The sequence below is a fragment of the Schistocerca americana genome, chromosome 3 (assembly GCF_021461395.2).
Source record: "Schistocerca americana isolate TAMUIC-IGC-003095 chromosome 3, iqSchAmer2.1, whole genome shotgun sequence".
Lineage (NCBI taxonomy): Eukaryota > Metazoa > Arthropoda > Insecta > Orthoptera > Acrididae > Schistocerca > Schistocerca americana.
Window position 1 is genome coordinate 942,045,397 of NC_060121.1, and position 23,046 is coordinate 942,068,442.

The 23,046-nt window shown below is 44.1% G+C and overlaps 1 protein-coding gene across 1 annotated transcript; it reads right to left on the reverse strand.

The window, feature by feature from the left end:
* Positions 1–887: 887 nt before the first annotated feature.
* Positions 888–11,246, reverse strand: LOC124606559 (spidroin-2-like). Its single transcript, XM_047138543.1, has 3 exons — positions 11,190–11,246; positions 1,701–2,697; positions 888–913 (listed from the first exon to the last, which is right to left on the reverse strand). The coding sequence occupies exons 1-3, from the start codon at positions 11,244–11,246 to the stop codon at positions 888–890; spliced, it is 1,080 nt and encodes a 359-aa protein (XP_046994499.1).
* Between the last annotated feature and the right edge of the window lie 11,800 nt (positions 11,247–23,046).

Genomic DNA, 23,046 nt, shown 5'->3' on the forward strand with positions numbered 1-23,046 from the left:
ACCACTCTACCTTTCTTTGGGGGTATTAACGACACTCTGAAAACTTCAGAGTAGATTTGCTCACATTTTTTAAGATTTGCATCGAACTACTTTTAGAGAGTGATACTCGATTTCTAACCTCCGTGTAGCATAAATATTACAAAAATCCGATTCCCATGTGGTCTCTTACAGAACACCGTCACTCAGACAAACCGGACACGTGACGAAGCGCGTAGATACCCACTTCTGTCTTTCCCTCTCCTTTAATGCATCTTTGCGTAGGTCCCACACAGTCTAATAATACTCAGGAATTGCCCAAGCGATGGTTTTGTGAACGAGCTCCGTGGGGTTCTTCCGCAAATGTAATATGGCATCCGCTTTTCATTCAGTTAGGGTTATGGGATCGTTATAAGGATAAACTGATGCCAAAAAATACTTCACGACAGTTGCTGATTGTGATTGACACCAGTGATTGTTCACATATCGGATCCTTTAGTCTATTTGGGAGCAGCCTCTTGAGCACTTAGATGCGTCAATCCTAAGGAAAATAAACGAAGTTTTGGACGACAAAGGCGGCCCCTGGACGCACTGTGGGGGGGGGGGGGGGGGGGGGTGGGTATCGCTATGATTTCCGCCAACCTTTGTTCGGGACAGATTGCTCTCTTTCTACACACGCACGCGCAGTTTTGGTGAGCTGCTGTAGGTTTCATGTCTTTGTGCATCGACAATAAAGGTACTTCATTTTAATTTCTGCAAAACACCGTAAGCTATAGTCAACTGTTTCGGTATGGATAATTTAATACAAAACGTGAAGTGCCTGTCTGTTACCGATAAAGTAAGGCGACTTGATTCTGCTCCTGGCTGTGATAAGAAAGGCACATACTTTTGGCCGTTCTCAGTCCCTAGGCTCAATCTAGTATCTGCCTCGCCTGTTCTGTTCAAAAGCGTAGAAAAACAACTAATAATCCCCGAACAAAGACGACGCGTCTCCAGTAACCGCTGATAGCCCATGGACGATTACCCCGCCCTTGTCGTTTGTCCACCGATAGGTAGACGAGGTAAGAGTCCAGAGCGCACTTCGGGACACGACGGCTGGCTTTTATTATTTAAAGAGCTGCGGTGTGTCTGCCGTCCAAACAAGGCGGCCCACCTAAACGAACCCCTGTAGGCCTGTGTGTTGACTTGGCGCAAAGGCCCTGTAGCAGTGGCCACTGCTGGTCCTCCTCTCTGCTGTTGCTCCGTCCCTCTTTTCGTTACCCGCGCACCTCCTGCAACGCCGCTCGAAATTCAAATGCCCCGACGAATAATTAAGCTATATTCACAGCTAACTACACCAAGAAGATAAAAAGATAGTCTTGAGAAATGTGAAGGACTGCACATAAATACCTCTCTAATTAGAAATGAAGACGTACGTAATGAGCTGAGTATAGATGCTGTTAACTTGGATGGATAGGTAGGTAGGTAGGTAGGTAGATAGATAGATAGATAGATAGATAGATAGATGGGAACAACAAGTCCCCTCTGTTATGTACCGCACAGTGGTGGTAGAATATGGATGTAGACACGAACGTAGGCCAAGAAAACGGAACAGGCGCATGGGTACCTAATTCCTGTAATGTTTAAACTGGCGTCGGCCACTGCATTGTCCGTGGTGAGAGGTAATGCCCGAAATGCATTATTATCAGCACACTCTTGAAGCTTTGGACCTTGACGCTTTGGACCTTGACGCTTTGGACCTTGACGCTTTGGACCTTGACGCTTTGGACCTTGACGCTTTGGACCTTGACGCTTTGGACCTTGACGCTTTGGACCTTGACGCTTTGGACCTTGACGCTTTGGACCTTGACGCTTTGGACCTTGACGCTTTGGACCTTGACGCTTTGGACCTTGACGCTTTGGACCTTGACGCTTTGGACCTTGACGCTTTGGACCTTGACGCTTTGGACCTTGACGCTTTGGACCTTGACGCTTTGGACCTTGACGCTTTGGACCTTGACGCTTTGGACCTTGACGCTTTGGACCTTGACGCTTTGGACCTTGACGCTTTGGACCTTGACGCTTTGGACCTTGACGCTTTGGACCTTGACGCTTTGGACCTTGACGCTTTGGACCTTGACGCTTTGGACCTTGACGCTTTGGACCTTGACGCTTTGGACCTTGACGCTTTGGACCTTGACGCTTTGGACCTTGACGCTTTGGACCTTGACGCTTTGGACCTTGACGCTTTGGACCTTGACGCTTTGGACCTTGACGCTTTGGACCTTGACGCTTTGGACCTTGACGCTTTGGACCTTGACGCTTTGGACCTTGACGCTTTGGACCTTGACGCTTTGGACCTTGACGCTTTGGACCTTGACGCTTTGGACCTTGACGCTTTGGACCTTGACGCTTTGGACCTTGACGCTTTGGACCTTGACGCTTTGGACCTTGACGCTTTGGACCTTGACGCTTTGGACCTTGACGCTTTGGACCTTGACGCTTTGGACCTTGACGCTTTGGACCTTGACGCTTTGGACCTTGACGCTTTGGACCTTGACGCTTTGGACCTTGACGCTTTGGACCTTGACGCTTTGGACCTTGACGCTTTGGACCTTGACGCTTTGGACCTTGACGCTTTGGACCTTGACGCTTTGGACCTTGACGCTTTGGACCTTGACGCTTTGGACCTTGACGCTTTGGACCTTGACGCTTTGGACCTTGACGCTTTGGACCTTGACGCTTTGGACCTTGAAGCTTTGGACCTTTCCCTAACGATTTCCGATATGGAATGTTCCATGCGTCTAGCTCCACTACCATTCCAAGTTCAAAGTCTGTTAATTCTCGTCTTGCAGCCATTATCACATCGAAAAACTTTTCACGTGATTCACATTAGTGCAAAGGACAGCTCCGCCAGTGCAACTCCCTTTTTTATCTTGTGCATATGATACTACCGCCATCTGTGCAGGTAGCCCATAACGTCTGGTTACATAGGGAATTCCAATAAATAATGATAAAAGCACATTTTAGTCACTTTACTGTTAATAAACAATATTTTCAACATGATCTCCGTGCTTTTCAGTGCATAACTTCATGCGCTTTGCATGATTAGGGTGAACTCGTTGCAGTAGGTCTGAAATATACATATATTCCAATAAGTCCAATGGATCGCATTTTTACGGGGTTTCACACAAGCATTTTCTTCCCCATTACACGATACGCATTCATTACAGGTAAAACTGCCACATACAGAAGAAAAATTGAACTTCTTGGGTAGTAGCGCCGATAACAGCAAGGTTCGCAAAGATGCGGAGGCTCTACATGTGTACATTAAGAGCATCTTGCAATGTATGGCAAAGAATACTACCACTATTATTTCTCCCCGTTCCTGCTCCACATACAGTATGGCTCATGGGAGAAATGATTGTTGGTAAACGTCCGAGTGAGCTCGAATTAGTCTGATTTTCACATCGTGCCTATTTCGCAATATGTATACGGGATAAAGCAATGATTTTCATAATTTTTATTGAAATATGTACTCTCAGAATATTAATAGTAAACCTCTCTGTAATGGACAGTACCTCTTTTGGCATCTTTCAATGGAGATTGATAAGCACTTCTGTAACGCTCTTGCTCCTACTAGACGGATAACCCACGACGAAATGCACCGTTCTTCTTTAGACCTTCTCTGTCTCCTCTATTAATCCTACCTGGTAAATGCCATAGACTGTTATGAAATACTGAAGAAACGGTCGAAGGAGTGGTATTTTTAAGCCACGTCATTCGTGGATAAAGTATTTTTCCTTGTCATCCTTCCAGTGAAACTAGTGCTTGGAACTTCTTGTACTACCATTACTTTTATACTGTTTCACTTCGTTACTGTAGATGGTTGCTCCTAGATATTTTTCCGATATGTTACTGATTCCATTGATTTATTGTTCGTACTGTAATAGGACAGCAGAGTTTTTCACCCGTTTATGAGCAATTAATTCACGTTCAGGGTCAACTGCCAGCCCGTGTGCCATATGCAAAGTCTGGCGGAGCCTTCCCACTCTATCCATTAGATAGTCTCACGTATTGTGAACTGTAACGTCCCTGTAACACTTCCTTGGTGTATCCAGAAGTTACTGTTACAAAGGACGATGTCATCCCGTCAAGAATGAGTTCCATCATGGTCGTAAACCACGGTACAAAGCTGGTCTTAGGCTCGGCTAGCTCTGGGTGTGTCGAGTTTGGATCAGAGGCAGGCGGTGCGATTAGCGAACATGTGACGGCCGCAGTCGTCAGACGAGGCGCGACAGCCCCACCAGAGCAACTGCTCCGCAGGGAGTGCGTTTCTTATTTTGGCAGCTGTCGCTTCCCGACTACCGCGCGTGGCAGGTAATTCGAGATAATAGCCCTCCCTTCCCATCAGTCTGCCATGTACAAACTGAAGAGGGGCGCCGGGGCTGCGCATGCGCCTTGGCTGCCACACGTGTGTGTGTGTGTGTGTGTGTGTGTGTGTGTGTGTGTGTGTGCAACATCTCCTCTTAAAACCACTGGACCGACGGGCTTCCTACGCACACACCTTAGATTCAGACAACACTCGGCTTTGGGGTAAGAACCACCTGCCTATTATACTTCAGAAGACAACGTCATAAACATTGAGATACGTGAGAAACTGCCACATCATACATGTCGTTTAAATTTGTCAGTCCTGTGCTGCTAATTCTTGTCGCAACATATTTCACAGTCAGTTGTCCATATATGCCGCGGGATGTTGTCGACACACAGTACGATAGATAGGACATTATAAACACTGTGATGCGTGAAAAAATGTCGCGTCATGCATAAAGTTCTAATTAATTTATTCTTTACCACTAAGACACTACCACTGCCGAGTCAACTTAAGGAAATGCCTGTCACCTGACAGCGCTTTTAGCAGCTTTAAATTGCAAAGCGCAACGGCTGTAGGTGAAAACAGTAGACGTTTACAGAATTACATTGTAGGCTTGCATTTGCCATTACAATTAACAAGTCACAGGGCAGTCTGTTAAATACTGCGGAGAGGGTTTGTCATCTCTCAATTTTTTTCTCATGGAAAATTTTGTCACTTGCTAAAGGGCGGGCTCACCAAGAATTTATTCGTCGTGGCTCCTGGATATTAATTAGAAATATTGTTTTTAATAATACCTGAGTTAAAGTTTACAGAGAATTTGTATTCTGCATAGTATGTCTCTTAATCTGGAGTTATGGATTTGTACATTATGCATATTTCTTTGTGCGACTGTTTCATAATACCAAAGCTCTTTTCACAAATACATGAAATGATTTTTTTCTCAGTATTGCACTACAAACAGTTAACTTTTTGTTTTCGTTTCTTATAGAAAATTGGTAAAATGAATACACGGACGGTCCCTGGTTTGTCAGCAAGTATCTTATAAAGTTGTCTAGTCTCGTCTCTCTGTGTTCAACCTTGCTTGCGCCGTTTGTCGATATTTCCTTTACGCAGCTAGTCCCCGGCTGCGCGCCGTGTACGAATCTCTGTAGTGTCTCAGCTGTTCCTGGTTCCTAGGCACCCAACACCCGTATCTGCTGTTGTCGTTGTTTGGCTAAGGTTCACCTGACATAGTATCCGGACACCAAAGCTTCTGATCTGTATCGCTAAAAACTGATACGTGCTTCTTTCATTTTCTAACATAACAAAGTTAATATGATGGAATACACATTTGTTCTGGGACCGCTCTGACATGTTGAGGAAAGAGCGATTCTGAGTTCGAGTAGTGACAAGAAAATATAGCAGGATTGTCTCGTTCACAGCGGAAATGCCCACCAGTGCCGGCCGTTGTGGCCGAGCGGTTCTAGGCGCTTCAGTCTGCTTCGGACATGGATGTGTGTGATGTCCTTAGGTTAGTTAGGTTTAAGTAGTTCTAAGTTCTAGCGGACTGATGACTTCAGATGTTAACTTCCATAGTGCTCAGACCCATTTGAACCATTTTGAACCAGTCTCGCATTGGCTTTGACGCTATGCGCCCAGACAAGTTCCCACTCTGCTGAATGCAGCTAAAATTTGTAACTGATTTCATTTAATTTGATGATCCGATGTAAATAAATGCCTGTTACATTCATCTCCAATGGTAAATTTCCAGACAGTTACTGACTTGACAGTGATTTGACTAAATTCCATCAACAGTGAATAATTAGCTGACAAAGGTCGCTGGCTGTCCCAGTATTAACGAAGTGTATGGGAATTGTTACTAGATTTTACTTCTCCTAGTGTTATAATTAGCGCTTGCGTATGCGACAACTATAATTAATGGTCGTGGTATGTCTCTCACTACCGACAGCGTTAGTTTGCATTTGTTAGTAAGATTCCGAAGCAGAGCCTTTCACTAATGTACTGGCGCTGCAGCGAAACGAACCTCGGTTATCTTTCGTAAGTGAGCACGTGCTACTCACCTACACCTGTTCAGAAAGTAAAGCGAGACCATAGAAGGAAAATGGAGGAAGAAGAGGAATGCTGACTATAACATGGTCTTACATATTATACTGTGGAAAACAGATGCCCAGTGGATGGCGTCGCGTGTACAGCGAACGAGCGCCGCAGCTTCCGAACCGAGGGTCGATTTTTTAATTTTGCAGCCGGCCGCCTCTTGATATCGTCAAGTGCTTTAGCTCATGTTTTCGATCGGTATGAAACCCGTGTTGTGTTCCGCGCGAGGCGTTCAGCTGCACTTTCATCTTTGTTACTTCCCTTTCCCTTTCCGTTTGAACGTCAGGGGGAACTTAACCCATGCGCTGCAGCCTCACGCGCGCGCTCCTTCGCCTCTCTCTCTCTCTCTCTCTCTCTCTCTCTCTCTCTCTCTCTCTCTCTCTGTGTGTGTGTGTGTGTGTGTGTGTGTGTGTGTGTGTGTGTGTGTGTGTGTGTACACACATGCAACGGTTTTTTTTTAAAGCTCTCGTTGCGTTGTTTGCGGCCATTACTCGATTAACCTTTCAGAACTCCCCAAGTAGGCCAGTCGCGTTTCGAAACTTGCCTCGTCCTTTGTTCCTCGTATTGCGTCTCCGTTTAGGGGCTGCGCTGTGTGTGAGTACGAATGTGATTTTGAAAACTTCTGTGTCGCGGTAACATTGCTTACGGCGATCCACTCAGCAGGCGAGTGGACTAGAGGTTGTGAATGGGGCTGAAATTAGTACATACGGTGTCTCATTCACTAGCCCTCGTCTCCGCGCTCCCACCCCTCCTGTTAAACAGATTTATTTTATGGGTTTCTCCCAAGCAGTATGAACTAGCAGTGTGCAGCAAAAGAGCCCTATCTGCGAAGAGAATATGAATGAATGTATCTCCTTTTGGGTTCTCAGTTGTGTAACAGTCACCTTATCAACAGGAATGTTACACCTTCACTTATTAAAAAAAATCCGATTAACAGTTGTGTACTTTCTGACCATACATTCAACCGCGATCGATTTCAGTCTCTAGACTCCATCAGCAAGGCAAATTATCAAACGCCATAGAATCAACGTCGTCGCAAGTACTTGCTAAGAAGCAGGCTCGTATATAACACCTAGTTTAATAGAAATGCTGACATCGCGTGCGTCTCATTGCAGATGTCGCCCCCCCCCCCCCCGCCCCCTCTTGACCTCTTAACTGATAGCGTGACTGTTCAAACGACATCATGTTGTAACGTTGTAACACCTGTAGCTACTCTATCAACTTTTATTTTATGGAACATATTTCGGACTAAAGTCTCTTTAATGGCCATTCTGCGCGAAAGAACTGAAAGCACGATGGTTGAAATAATCACTATGAAAGAATTTCAGTAGCTACGAACTGATTTTCTCCACCTCTGCTGTCAGCAAGTAGCTAGTTCCTCGAAGTTCGCAATTGATGTAGTAAAACTGTGTCTGCACCTAATACGTGAGAGCGCCTGGTTGTGCGGTGGTCGCTTTTAAGTTTGTAAGAACTGCCACTAGAAGTCGCTGTTGAGATGTCATTACCAAATTTTAATCTGTCATTCGCCGATATTTTTGAACAATGACAGCTCAGAATTGGTCGAGTGGTATGTTTACGGTAGATCATTAAAGAAAGGGGTTGGTAAAAAAAGATAAAAGAGGAAAATTTACGTTAGATGATTTTTTTTACAATGTTCCTAAATGCTTAAGTGAACCACAATACCTCGAATTTCGTTAATCTTTTGGTAATCAATAACCACCAAACAAGATCGTCTGCAATTACTTTGCAGAATGTCGTGTCGTTTTGCTTCGGTCAGCGATGAATTTCGTGAAGTTCGACCGATATCGGTTGTTGTTCCAAAAAAGTCGATGCTGAGCGCAGTGTGATTAAAGAGTATCGGCAGGTGCCTTATCGTGTAATAAAGTTAGACACAAGGATCTCTCTAAGGTTTCACAGCTCAGCACTGTTCTTCCTAATACGAGGACTCCTCTTGTATGTGAGTATCCCCGCAAATCCCTACTCTCACATAACGAAATGCTAAATAGAATAATAGACGACTACACAAGATTCATGTGTCATTTCTGCTCCGAAGATTTTCTTGTATCACTGCATTAGTACGAAAGTGTCGAACGATCTTTCGAAAGTCTTAGCGTCAATAACGCTTTTTGAATGCTGCACTACTAAGCAGCGAGCACATAGAAGTAACTTTAAACGTGCAAAGTTACAGAAATTAGATGCGAGCTAAGTTCAGTGTACCTGTGCTTAACGCGCCAGTCGTCATCGTTCAGCATTCCACTGGTCGGTTCCCTTAGTCGGGTGCATCAGTAAGTTTCGAGGAAATGCACACAACAAGTGACGCCGCTGTGCAAGGCGGACAGTAGGAGCACGCCAGCGGACGGCAGTGACGCGCGTCTGATGCAAGTAACGGTGAGCTGCTGAGCTGCCCAGTAGCCGTGAGAAATTCTAGGGAAGTCCCTTACCGCATATTATTAGAAGACGGTGGTCTCGCTAATTATACTCCAGGACGTCGCTAGCGCGAATGCTGCGTAATGCATGCAGCCTGGGATAGAATTACGTCGTGCCAGCCGTGGCAGCACTGTTCCTTTTGTCAATTATTTCTCACTAGCTGTCTTCAGCCCTCCAATTTCCTTAGTATTTCTTCTCTGTCCTTTCTTCCGTAGTTAATCCGGCAGTTTGTTTCGCCGTGAATGATGCAGGTAGAACATTTATCTGTACAGAATAGCGGCGCATTTCCACATCATTGTATCACATGCGCTGTTTCCTAACAATAAAAGCTGCCCTGCAGTGTTGTGTACATTTCTCGAGGCATAGCACCCGTCTTCCATCCGCACACTCTCGATATAACTATTTCTGGGCCACTGTTTCGACCCGAAACTTGACGGATCGAGACGATGTTGGAGAGACATTATCTCAGATGTTCGGAAGATCAAGAGAGAGGGCGTCTTAAAGATGTTATGGAACTCTTGCTTCTTAGTAGACAGACCTATCTACAAAGTAAAGTTTACTGTGCTGTCATTGTCCGTACATGACACGGGCTGTTAAAGTTTCGCTTGCAGACGGTACTACTCCAGCTGAGTTAAGCACGCCTATAAATAAAGATCACGACTCCCAGTCGCCACGCCCCGCCTCTGATCCAGTCGCAGGCGAGAAGTACAGTTGTCAACCACCACAAGATATGTCAATCTTACTAGTCGTGTTACAATTAGAGGCGGCATGCTTTCGCTATGCTCAGTCCTTCGAACCCAGTTGAAAGAATTTCCCTGTCTTTCCCTTCTCAAATACTGACCTGGAAAAATTATTCCACTGAAGGCATCAGAAACCCACCAGCAAAATAACCGGCGAGTGGCACGCCGTCGAAGCATCCTTACTATGGATATTGTCCGCGTCTGCCCTCTGTCGAACCAAGGCTCTCAGCCAGTTCCGATGTGACGTTGCAATGTCCCCTTTGAAAATTAAGAATGACAGTGCTGGAAAAACTCTTACGTTATTTGATTTCCAAACAGCTGAGCAAAACTAAACGTACTGAGACGGTTTATCTTTACTCATTCTGATCATGTCGTAACTGACACACACTATTTTCGCGCAACGCAATCTGACTTTCAATAATCCCTACAAAAGAATGGCCCTGACTAATAATAACCGATACCTTTCATGAATCACTTGCCTCACAAAAATCTTCGTGACTCGAACTACTGCAATACAGCGAGCGCCAATACTGCCAGCTAAATTAAAGATTCTAACTACGGAAGGCACTAACTACTGATAGGCTCAGTTAGCAAATGAAAGATTTTGATAGAGAACAAACAATGTATTCACCTTAATAGTATTCAAAAGTCTATATATATATATATATATATATATATATATATATATATATATATATACAGCTCATGACATCCAGTCTTGCAGATTTCCTTTTTCTGACGGACACACGTCCAGATCGTCCGTTTATAGTAACCTCTCCAAACTCTGGCACCTGTCTCTCCACATCCACCACTACTGGCAGCTCACCTCCAACTGCGCAGCGCTACGCTCTGTTCACATCCAACTGCCCAACACTACACAAGCGAATATTCCAACAACGAGTCCAACCAGCCACAGACTGCACACAGCGCAGTCAGCGATTTTCATACAGAGCACTACGTGGCGTTACCAACATAAAAACCTAAACAGCCTACTTACAACGTCTTGTACAAATACTAAAGTGGCCGTGTTGGCGAGAGTCTGTCCCAGCCACTTATTCGCCAACTGTAGATTCTTACACATTGTTCCCTTCACCATCAGTTTCTGCTGCCAGTGTACACCCGTTACCCTCATCGCTTCAGACTACAAACCAAAAATTGCGTTATTTTGGCGCGTTGTAGCTGGTTCTACTTGCTCATATAATAGGCCTACTACAAACTGACAAATCTGCCCCAGCCTCTGAAAACCTAGGCTACTGGTTTACCTGGCGGAACGATCTCCACGTAATTTAAATGTTACTACATCGTTTGGCTTACAGCTCCCGTGATTAATTTTGATGAAGAGGTTGTATCATAAAGCAGAACTTCTCTGTAACCTTACTATTTACTCAGAATCCAGCTGGTATTTTTAGTCTGATATCATCGTTGAAATGCTTAAAGTGGTTTACGTTCGCAGAGGTCGGTGTTGTGAGGACGTGGGCTGTCGTTGGTCGCTCTGCGTAGCAGCAGTATGGAACAGCTAGGTAATACGATGACCACCTACTGATGGAGAAGTGACACGCTTCGGGCTGCGTGTGCGCTCATAAAGCAACTCTGACGTTGGCAGAATGTGTGACCTTCATTATTCGTGGTGAACCTTCCACCAGCTCGGCCATGGTGGTTTGTGGTGTGTGTGCAAACCTAAGTTTTCTTATTAGTATTGAAAAATTTTAGTGCTCTTGATAGCAATAAAAATAAGATTACAATTTGCTGAGTATGGATTTCGGCTGTTTAACAACCATGTTCAGATCATGCTTACTAAAGAATCAGTACCTTTGTGCAATGTTTGCGACAATAGCGTTGTTATAGGACTTGAGTACAGTATTAGTCACATCATCGTTACGAAGTGTAACATGTCAACAGTAAAAAGTTATCGTAACTGTTAACGTCTAAAACCGTCGTAAGACTCATTTCCTATCAGTGTGCTCAACATCACATCGTTACGAAATAATGGTACTAGAACCAAGTAAATGAACGTCATGCTGTTTCACGGCGATCGCGACGCTGTTTACTCCAGTACATAGAGCTTACGTGGCAGGAAGCAGTAGTAAGAGTGACGAGTTCTTAGTCATATCTAGAGGCACAGTGATTCACCAGGAAGCATTAAGCATCGCTCTTGAGGGAAGCACAGTATTTATTGGAACCGGCCATATCCTACACAGCTAATGCAGCTGCGGAAGACAACAGAAGAGGAGGTCGTCAGACGGCCCAAGAGCCAAATACACGTGTGGCTATCTGGCGATAGCAAACCTCGAAACTGGTCGTCGCTGGAAAGTTAGTTTTCGATTGTGACTGAAAATAAAACTGTGTTGTATGTGGGTGTTTGCTGGTTGGCTGCTGTTAAGACGTACCGCTTTTTTTCTGTTGCAGGTGAGTGGTGGTTCACAGCTTGTTCGTGCCGTCAGCGGCACGCTTTCCTCCATTGTTCTTCCTGGCGACCCGTAAGTACTGTCGTTACTCGACCTGCAACTAACTACTTTCGCCATTTCCAAGGGGAAATGGCTTGCTGGCGGGAAATATTTTAACGTTTCACGCATTCGTAGGGATAGAGGTTAGATCCCCAGTAGCTTCTGTCAGACGCTGTTTAGTCCTATTCGAGGCGAGGTTGAAGTCTTGAAAATTTGTAGTCTGTACAGGCACCCGGAGTCTGAGATTTTTAGGCTACTGCCGTTAGTCTGAAACTAAACGTTTCTCGAAGTAAGACATTATTTCCGGCAAGCTGTGTAGAACTTGCTGAGAATAGTGTTCATTTGAGCCGCTGTTTGTCAATTTCAGCTACAGAGCAGTTTTCAAAAGGGAATGACTCTACAAGAGAAGAACAAAACGATCGCACCAGACATACATCTAGCGGTTACTGAACAAGTAAACACCACGGTTTTTATGACATGCCGATATTATTGTGAGAAATAGCACCATAAGCTACCGCGGTTGACGTCTGTAACCACTAGGTTGGTTGTCTTCGTATCGAGAACCTTGCATTTAAAGTAACGCTTCCAAAGTACAGTTTCACTCACTACACATTATTGTAATAAAGCTAACCGAAGTCACGCGCTTCTTGAGTGGCTTCAACGCGACAGTTCCGTGGAACACTTATTTTCTTCATAACACGAAACCTGTGATACAAAAATTACAATAATATGGAACTTCAATTTCAGAAACCTGTATTCCATTATGTCACCAGTTAAGTTCGGTCCGCAGTACAGGAAATGAGTTTCACATTTCGTAGCATGTGCGGTAATGTGCCTAGAACATTTTTAACTGATATTATTGATGATCTACTCATGAAAGAAGAGCGGGCTATTGTATAACTGTTCTTTCCAGCCAAGTCAGAGCAAGCAGAGATTGTGGCAAAGGGGTTTCCCAGTACGGAATATTTTTGAAGTGCTTACCAGTTCCGATAACCAACAAAACAGGAAAGTAGGGGGACTGGAACTGTTTTTGCCTCCAGAGCAAAAAGTCAATCTCTCTCTCTCTCTCTCTCTCTCTCTCTCTCTCTCTCTCTCTAGGACCGAAACCTCGTCAGTAGGATTCGCTTTTAGGATTTTTATAAGATTACGAAATATCTGTGACAATTCAGTGCGTTAAAGAAATTAGCAATACCGTCACAGGCAGGACTTAACGGAAGCTGTATTCCGTAAGATTCGTACGATTTGACAGAGCTGCAATATTATTTCCAGTGACCCAATAGAAGAGCCAGTTGGAGGCAAAGAAATTGATAACGGCTGTTAGCACCAAGTTTCATCCATAATTCGAAATTGTAGACGTGGCTTTATTCAATAAACGGGAAGTATAACGGGCGAGAAAAATTTTGTTATTCCTATACGATCCATTTCATCCGCCGTGGATCTAATTGTCAGTTTTCGGAGGCTTACGTCACTCCTCTTGCTCAAAACCGTGATACATAGATAAATGTGTGTTTGGAACAAAGCGATGTCATATCGTGAAGTATAGTTATCGACATTAAACACACAGAGTGGGTAAAGACATGTTCCTCCCACGTTGTCTGACAAGTTTCACATGCTTTCTCGCTTCAATCGTGTTTCTTCATTTTCCCTGATTCGCGATTTTGAGAATTCATCGCCGCTTCGTGTTACTCAAGAACAGCCTTACTTTGTGGCTGAGGGAGTAGTTTGTTGTACTTCATGTGTACTGCTGTAACCGCACGAGGTCAACGAACGTATGTAATTAAGAAAAATCTTTTGAGATACGGAAAGCCGAATGTGAGGCGGATTCAGTGTGCAAACCCTGCGACGCGGGCGAGTCTGCGCTCGAGGCGGGAGACTGCGGCGTCCCCCGCGTGGCCGCAGCCGCGGGAGGTTGCAGGCGGAGCAGAGTCCCGTCCGGTCCGCCAGTGCTGCGCGTGCGCGTGCGTGGGTGTGGGGAACGCATGAGCCGCCGCCGCCGCCGCTGCCGCCGCGCCTCCACGTGAGTAGCGAAGCCCGGCTCGTGCGGGCGCCACTACAGTGTCAGTACCGTGGTGTACTCTTCATTAAACTGCCAACACCCGATGTATACAGAGCAGCTAATGCTGTGGTTTCCAACCACCATCACCCCACAAACAGCCCAGATATCAGCAAATAACGCTCTAAAGTTAGCGCTAGCCAACACACTATGGATGGTAACGTTTAGTCACGTTTCAAACAAATAAAACTCGTTTTTGTACGTTTTCTGCCAAACCGACGGTTAATAAGTCAATAACACAGTTGGTGCTGCTTCTTTCTTATTCCCGTGTTCTATGTTATCTTTGATGTCACCCAGTCGGTCATGGTCAAAGTTCATTCGCCCCCACTAATTGTGATTTTATAGCCATCGCAGCCGAAAATCTGCTTTCACAAGCTGAGATGAATGAAATTGGTAATCTCATTGCACTAAGCTCAAATTTGACATTTGAAAATATTTTTTCATTCACTGAGAAAAGGCCTGAGAACACAAACATTTGCTTGTCTACTTCTCCAAATCGGTAAGAATGTTGCTAATGTGTTGTTGTTGTTGTTGTTGTTGTTGTTGTTGTCTTCAGTCCTGAGACTGGTTTTATGCAGCTCTCCATTGTACACTATCCTGTGCAAGCTTCATCATCTCCCAGTACCTACTGCAACCTACATCCTTCTGAATCTGCTTAGTGTATTCATCTCTTGGTCTCCCTCTACGATTTTTACCCTCCACGCTGCCCTCCAATGCTAAATTGGTGATCCCTTGATGCCTCAGAACATGTCCTACCAACCGATCCCTTCTTCTAGTCAAGTTGTGCCACAAACTCCTCTTCTCCCCAATCCTATTCAGTACCTCCTCATTAGTTACGTGATCTACCCACCTTATCTTCAGCATTCTTCTGTAGCACCACATTTCGAAAGCTTCTATTCTCTTCTTGTCCACACTACTTATCGTCCACGTTTCACTTCCATACATGGCTACACTCCATACAAATACTTTCAGAAACGACTTCCTGACACTTAAATCTATACTCGATGTTAACAAATTTCTCTTCTTCAGTAATGCTTTCCTTGCCATTGCCAGTCTACATTTTATATCCTCTCTACTTCGACCATCATCAGTTATTTTGCTCCCCAAATAGTAAAACACAGCTTCCAATGTGTGGAACGGAAATTGTACGATCAGTGTGTGTATTGACAGTTTCACCTTGCGGTGAGGGCTGGCTAGTTAAGAAAGTGGGTATGCATGATAGAATTTGCTAAGAAAAGATGAAAACAAACAAACATTGGAAGACATAATTATGATTGTAATGAAACTGATATTGATGTTAAAGTGACATGTAGCAAGGGAAGTTCTTCGCTATATGTCAAAAAATTAGAAGAGATTGAGTGTACGACATAAGGAAAGTGCGTAAATTGCGTTAGAAGATGTGCAGGAGCAATATGCATCCTTATTGCTGAACATGCGTGGAAAACTCTAGAAGTAACATCAATCCAGCAACGGCTATGCAGACGATGTAATAAACATTAGTCTGACAAATATAACATGATAGATATTGTTTAAAATAACCGTATCATTAATAAGCCACAATTAACTCCTTTTTGTTTGACCTCTTCAGAAAATTAGTTTCACCGCTCTGTGGTAGCTAACTCCACCGAGCTGGTGGACAGAGCCTATCTCCGCCACTGCCACATAGTTTGAGGAAATTATCTTAATGAAGAACCTCGTTCTTTATAACATAGCTTTCCATTTGATTGGTGTTAACCCCTTAACTTGCACTTTCGAACACAGATTTCTAATAACCATTGTTAGAGTCCTAAGAGTTACATTATTTTTAAACTGGCAGTGTTGCTCTGTTATCTATTGACTATGCACAGGTGAAAGCGCCATCCAGCACGATATTATGTCGCCAGAAGGCATGTACAGGGTGAGACTAAATTCCGTTTTCCGCGCAGGGTAGCCGCGCGGTCTTAGGCGCCTTGTCATGGTCCGTACAACTCCCCCCGCCGGAAGTTCGAGTCCTTCCTCGGGCGCGTGCGTGTGTGGTGTAGGCTTAGGGACCGATGACCTCAGAAGTTTGCTATCATAAGACCTTACCACAAATTGCCAATTTAAATTCCGTTTACAGATTTTGAGGAAAGTAAAATTTGTAGTAAACATGGTGTCAAAGATCCATACCTTTACAAACTATGAGTACAGTACTTGTTCATCTTCGCTGCTGTGAAACGTCTCTCCTACTGAACAAGTGTTCATAGCTCTTAATGTATACATTTTAGATCCCATGTTTACCAGACGTATTTTTGTTTTTGGTATAAGGAACTTGACCGCAGTCTGTAAAAGTAGGTCAGTTACGTGATCTATACACACGTCGGGTTTCACGACAACTGTGAGCTGTCGGATGACATCACCAGTAATTGAACTTTCACGTAGCCTACGTCAGTTCACGTCGGTAAAACACGGGTAAGATTACATTGATTCGCATGGAAATAAAGTAATATTTCGGGTACGGGAAGACAAAATTCTATATTTTTAAAGTAAATGCATGTAGGAATCCCTAGGTTGAGTAAAACGAACCAAACTACTTTTTTTTCTTAATTTTGTTATATGCCATTATACTCCTTTGGGACCTTGTTATTCACAGGAAGGGCAGTCCTCCGTCAGTCTGAATAACCTAACGTTTCTTTGCTGATCTACATCTACAGATACTGTGCAGTGTAAAGTGCAGGGTACTTGATAGCAATATGAGCGATTTCTTGTCATTTTCCGTTTTCTTTTAAACAGCTGGAAAGCTGACAGAGTGCCTGTATAGTACTCGACTCTCTTATTCGCGTGGTTCCTGCGATACGATAGATACAGCTGAACTATCGCATATTGTTCCGCAAACACAGGTTCTGAAAATTTATCTAATAAGGTTTCGCGAGAGCAGTGTCGCCGTTCTTCCAAAGACTTCAGTTTCAGTTCCTTAAGCATTTCTCTTTAATGTTCGCTTCTATACTGACTCTTTACGAGTCAAGCACCGCGTCTAAAAGTTCGATTCCCACTGCCATGCATATTTGATAAGGACTGCAAACGATTGGACAATAGTACACAGATGGGCACTGCTGTAGCGTTGTTTCTGTTTTTCCTAACAGATGCAGCGCACTTTCGCCGAACGCATCCAACGAATGAATCATTTGCCTCCGCTACTATTGATTTCAAGTGTTGGTCCCATTTCGTATGACTTTTTAGTATTTTCCTGAAGATTTTTAAACGGTGAAATGCCCTAGAAATGTACTGCTGATCTTGTAAATAGATACTGTCGTGTTATTCCTCTTCTTTGTCAACATTGTGCAGTATTATCGACATTTAGAAAGAGCTGCCATTCAATAAACAAAGTGCAAATACAAACTCATTCGACGTTCGTTACATTAATAAATCAATGTTCACCCTATCCTATACATTTAGAACACTGATTTTCATTTCTGTGAATCATTCGTTGTTCAGTATAAAATACGGCTTTTAATGGCCAAAGTATACGTGTGTAGATAACCATGTGATCGTAACTTTATCAAGAGTTGACAGGGTGCCACAGTGTCTGTAATCCAGGAAAACATGATCTACTTGCTCGCCTGCATCTGATTCTTACAAGATACCGTGTGTGTGAATGGAGGAAGCTGTGTTTCACAGTAGTGGTTTGTACTCCTTCTTTCGGAGAAACTTCTTTTCCTCTAGAAACTTCATGATGTTTGAGGTCAGATTTGTAGTACTAACAACAGAATGACGTTGGCGTTAGTGATCTGTAATTCCGTTCTTAGGAACTGGAATGTTGTATACCAATACTCAATACTACGAGCAACTTCCTTGTCTTTTTCCAAGTCGGGTTATAGTGGTTAACGCCTTAGAGGAAATAAGACGTGCAAATAACTTTCATGACTTGTTATTTTAGAGGATATTTCGCCGAAGTCTTTCGCAAACGCTTAAGGACTTTCAACGTGGAGCAGAGCTGGCGGTCAGTCATTTCGCGATCTTCTTCACGGGAGATGGAGATCACTTTTCCGAGCGTTAAGCCGCTGGAAGACTGTGAGGATTCTTTGAAAGTAAGTCTGCAACAGGTTCCTTCTTGGTCACTCTGTCTGTAGCCGTTGTGATGTAGGGGTACGAAGCTTATGCTGATAAATTTGCACGTTGCTGTTATGATTTTGCGTCATGTTTAAAAGCTTGTGCAGCTGCACTTCCTGCTGTTAATATCTCTGTCGGCTTCTCAGATGTTAACCCACAACTCCTCCAAGATAATGGACTCGTGTTTGCTGAATGAAATTGTTGCGCCAGGGACTTATTTGCGTCCTGTTCCTGCTGGGTATCGTTGCTCGCTCGAGGCCTCGTGTACTCTTATTTCTCTTTTATAATTGCGACCACATCAAAACGTCAGTTGTGACAAGGAATCTGTTTAATGACGTCCTGCCAGTTGACTTTCCTTTCGATTTTGCGGCAATTGCATGGTGTAACGTAAGAGGAAGTGCCACAGGATATTGCTTGTTAGCTTTTCACGTAATTAGACTCTTATTGTGAACTCCGTTACCAAGGTCACTTCTGCGCTGTTACAGCCGGCCGCGGTGGCCGTGCGGTTCTAGGCGCTGCAGTCCGGAACCGCGGGACTGCTACGGTCGCAGGTTCGAATCCTGCCTCGGGCATGGATGTGTGTCATGTCCTTTGGTTAGTTAGGTTTAAGTAGTTCTAAGTTCTAGGGGACTGATGACCTGAGATGTTAAGTCCCATAGTGCTCAGAGCCATTTTGAGCTGTTATAATCCTGCACTTTCTGCAGTGTCTTCCAAAGCTGTTAGTTTGGATCCTGTCGTCCTCAGATAAGAGCTTGTCAAAGAAATAATAGGTTGCAGTAAAGCTGCTTCAGCAAGATTCGTTGGCAAACAGTTCTAAGCGCTTTGCGAGGTCGGCGTGTCCAGCACTGTCTAAACACAACGGGAATGACTGAGTAACCCAAGTGGTGGTCTGTTCGCGTTTTGTTAGACTGAATGAACTTCACTGTGTTAGATAACAGTGATTAACTTCACGTGAGGGATTCTAAGCCAAAAGAATGAAATTAAATTTTGCTGTCCACATCGAAATAAACAAACAACACGCATGTAATCGTTCTGTGACAAATACAGTTCCAATGAGTATATTGTATCAGCTTTGTTGAATATTAAATATGCGTGGATCCAGAAATACATTCAGTTACTCGAAACACACTGACGCGCACAACTTATTCATATCACGTGATGTTAAAAAAGGGCAGTCCTGAACACGTGTACAGCAGCTCTCAAATTCGAATACAGCGAGGGCTGCGGTTCTCGACCCCTCAGAAGTAAACACATTTATAATTGGTTCACGCGCACGAATGTGAATTTGATTCATTAATCCAGTTAACTTATTAATTAAATGAGAAATCAGAAGATAGGAAACACGGCGAACACACCGAATGAATGGGAGCATGTGTGACTGTTAGTTTACTAAATAGTACACAAGTTGTAGAGAGGAATACGGAGCAACTTTACATTTGTATGTTGGTATTGTTGCAGCGACGATGTTGTTGTAGAGCTACAAATTACATTATTACTAATGGAAAACATTTTATTTGGAAGAGAACGTGATGTGATATTGCAGGTTTCTTAAAAAAATTAAGCTTTGGCTGCGCCTCACCTCGCTGCATGATTCCCAGGTAGTGTGGCGACGATGACGCGCTGGTGTTCAGCGATTCTGCATGGAAAGTGCCTCGATCTGTTATAAATCTATTACAGGTGGTGATACGGCTATTGTGCTGTCGGAACTGTCGTCGTGAGTTTGATGTCGTTGGACTGAAGTTTCAGAGCGTGCACAACTTGAAGTACACGCCGCTGACATGTTTATAAAGTACAGGGTGTTTCAAAATGAATACGCCGGTTTTAAGGCGTTGTCGCATTTATTACGTTCAACTTACAATTGTAAATAATACGCCAAATGAAAAAGCAACTCAGTTTTGTTTGCATACCTGTGCGCAATGGGAAGAGTATGGAATGACCGTGAGACTGAAAATCGTGTTGAACGAGTGCGAGTCTTCCACGCTTAGCCCCAAGAAAATCCCCGCGGAAAGTTTATGGGCCTTTCTTTTTCGGTGAATCAACTGCGACTGAGTTTGCTTCCCTTGATGTGCTACAGCTATGGCCCGTGCCTCAATGGGAAGAAGCTGACACAACACACCTTTATTAGGAGCAAGATGGTGCGCCGCCTCACTGGCATAGCTAAATACGCTACTGGTTAAACGACGTTCTATTATCCGACCGGTGAATTGGGCACAAGGGGCCGGTTGGCGCAGCATTTTATGCACAACCTCCACGTTCACACACGATCTGATGCGATCATGTGCATGTGCCTCCGATACCAGCTGATCTATCCGACTTTAGAAACGGTGTTATTGCGACAGTTACTCCTGACACATTGATCAAGGTTTCGGAACAACTCTCCTGTCGATTCGATGTGTGATCGGTTTTCACACTGAATAATTGTATGCAAAACTGTTTCTGTTTCTCTTTAATTTGGTGTATCATTTATAATTGTAAGGTGAATATAATATGTTCTGCAAAGCCTTAAAACTTGTATATTCATTTTGAAACACCCTGTAATTCGTCTGTACAGTGTCCTATTCCAAGGCAGGCTGCTTCACATAAAAGCACTGTTCTCGAAGTGTTCAAACTTGACTTCGTGCACATGTATTGTTTAACCAGTCAAAAACTAATATGCGTCCATTGAATTTGCAAAAAAATGCCGTAGTCCGCCCACGTACAGAAGCGGAACTCACAGTTTACAGTGTACTCAACATTATTCACTGTCTTTCTGCAGTACGCGTCTATAAGGCGCATATACTAATTTAAATCATTACTCCGTGTCCTCACACACGGAAACTACCACACCAGCCACCCCGTCCCATGTCACTCAGTAATTTGCGGTCTCCTTTTGGTCGCCCTTCCATTAGATTGATCGGTTTCGATAGTCGAAAGGTATGGACAAATTTTTAAGAAACATTTCTCGCATTCTCACATACAGAGCAATAGGATCTGTTATATGGACACGGGTCTGAAAACGCTGTATTTCCATGTCAGTGCTCAATTCTCACATTCTCACATACAGAGCAATAGGATCTGTTATATGGACACGGGTCTGAAAACGCTGTATTTCCATGTCAGTGCTCAGTTTCTACTTCTCTTGATAACAACATTAATCATGGGAAACACGCAGAAAGAGATCGTACCAACGTTACATGAGACGTCTTCTTACACGAAAGGTTCGAAATACCCTCTTGGTGACGTTTGGTCAGAATTTACAGTAAGTTGTAATTCTGGGTTTCACCGTCAGTGTTTGTTCTGTTGGAAGGTAATGTTGAAAAGTGCCTCGCTTCACTGCTTGTGTTGAAAAGCGAGTAAATTCGTAACTCTTCTAGCGTCAAGCGAGGAGTATAAACTGTTTTAATGTTCATCATGGACATGGTTTCCGGTACAGTGCGCTGGAAGTGCACTGAAACGTGTAGTTGGCAGACGCCCCTTTGCTGTACGGATTGGCAGGTGGTTGTGCATGTTTCTTAAAAAATAGTTTGTAACAGATGGCAGTGGCACTCAACGTTTGTATCGGGAAAGATCAAACGTCCTCTATTAAAGACACTGATTGTCGTATTGGTAAGCATGAGACTCTTCTTAAGCTTACTACTCGGTACTGGGGAGGCCTGAAAGGCGAGGACACCTCAACTGCAGGAGGAATTTGTTGGCGTAGTTTACGATAACTCTTGTGTCAGCGTAAGGTAATTAGCAGCGACAAGTAATGTTGACCACATTATTATCTGGAGAGTTCTACGTGAGAACCTGTTGTATCCGTACCACGTACAGCGTGTGCAGGCACTATCAGCAGCTGATTTTCCTGCACGGGTTCACTCCTGTGAATGCCTCGACCAACAGTGTCACCCCTAAAGTGTTTCATACGTGCTGCTACGTTCATTTCCTACATGTTTCCCACGATTGTGTTGAGTTAGAGAATCTGAGATCTAACATGGCAATAAAGCGTTTCCGGACCCATGTCCATTTAACATTTTCTTCTACGCATGAGGAATGTTCTCTGAAAGTTTGCCCATACGTTTCTGTTGTACTCCGTACGCACAAAAACAATGAAACAGTTGCATTCAGGTACACGTATTACTTGACATTCAGTACAAATACAATAAATGAAATAATAAAGGAACAAACTACATAAATAAGCTTCCTGGAGCTATACCGTTATAAGTCATTGTTATGACTGGAAGCAGGCCGGTCTTCCGTCAACGATAGACAGCGGCAAGATATCACGTTTATCAAGCCAGTCCAGTCCAGCCATCCGAGCCGAGCCGAATTAGATCTCTTTCCCACAAGCACTGGTAGGTCACAGACAACATAACTTTCTCGCAGATTAAAACTGTGTGCCGGACCGAGACTCTAACTCGGGACCTTTGCCTTTCGCGCGAAAGTGCTCTACCATCTGAGCTACCCAAGCACGACTCACTCCCCGTGATAGAGCACTTGCCCGCGAAAGGCAATGTTCCCGAGTTCGAGTCTCGGTCTGGCACACAGTTTTAATCTGCCAGTAAGTTTCATATCAGCGCACACCGCTGCAGAGTGAAAATCTCATTCTGGAAACATCCCCCAGGCTGGGGCAAACCCATGTCTCCGCAATATCCTTTCTTCCAGGAGTGCTAGTTACGCAAGGTTAGCAGGAGAGCTTCTGTAAAGTTTGGAAGGTAGGAGACGAGATACTGGCAGAAGTAGGGCTTTGAGGATGGGTAGTGAGTCGCGCTTGCGTAGCTCAGATGGTAGAGCACTTGCCCGCGGAAGGGAAAGGTCCCAAGTTCGAGTCTCGGTCCGGCACACAGTTTTAATATGCCAGGAAGTTTCATATCAGCGCACACTCCGCTGGAGAGTGAAAACCACGTTCTGGAAACATAACACTTTTCA

Coding starts and splice junctions, on each gene's coding strand:
- LOC124606559 (XM_047138543.1), bottom strand. CDS start 11,246: ATGGCCGAGCTGGTGGAAGGTTCACCACGAATAATGAAGGTCACACAT. Junction 2,698..11,189: donor AGGTCACACATTCTGCCAAC/GTCAGAGTTGCT, acceptor CAAGGTCCAAAG/CGTCAAGGTCCAAAGCGTCA. Junction 914..1,700: donor TCAAGGTCCAAAGCGTCAAG/GTCCAAAGCGTC, acceptor GCTTTTGAACAG/AACAGGCGAGGCAGATACTA.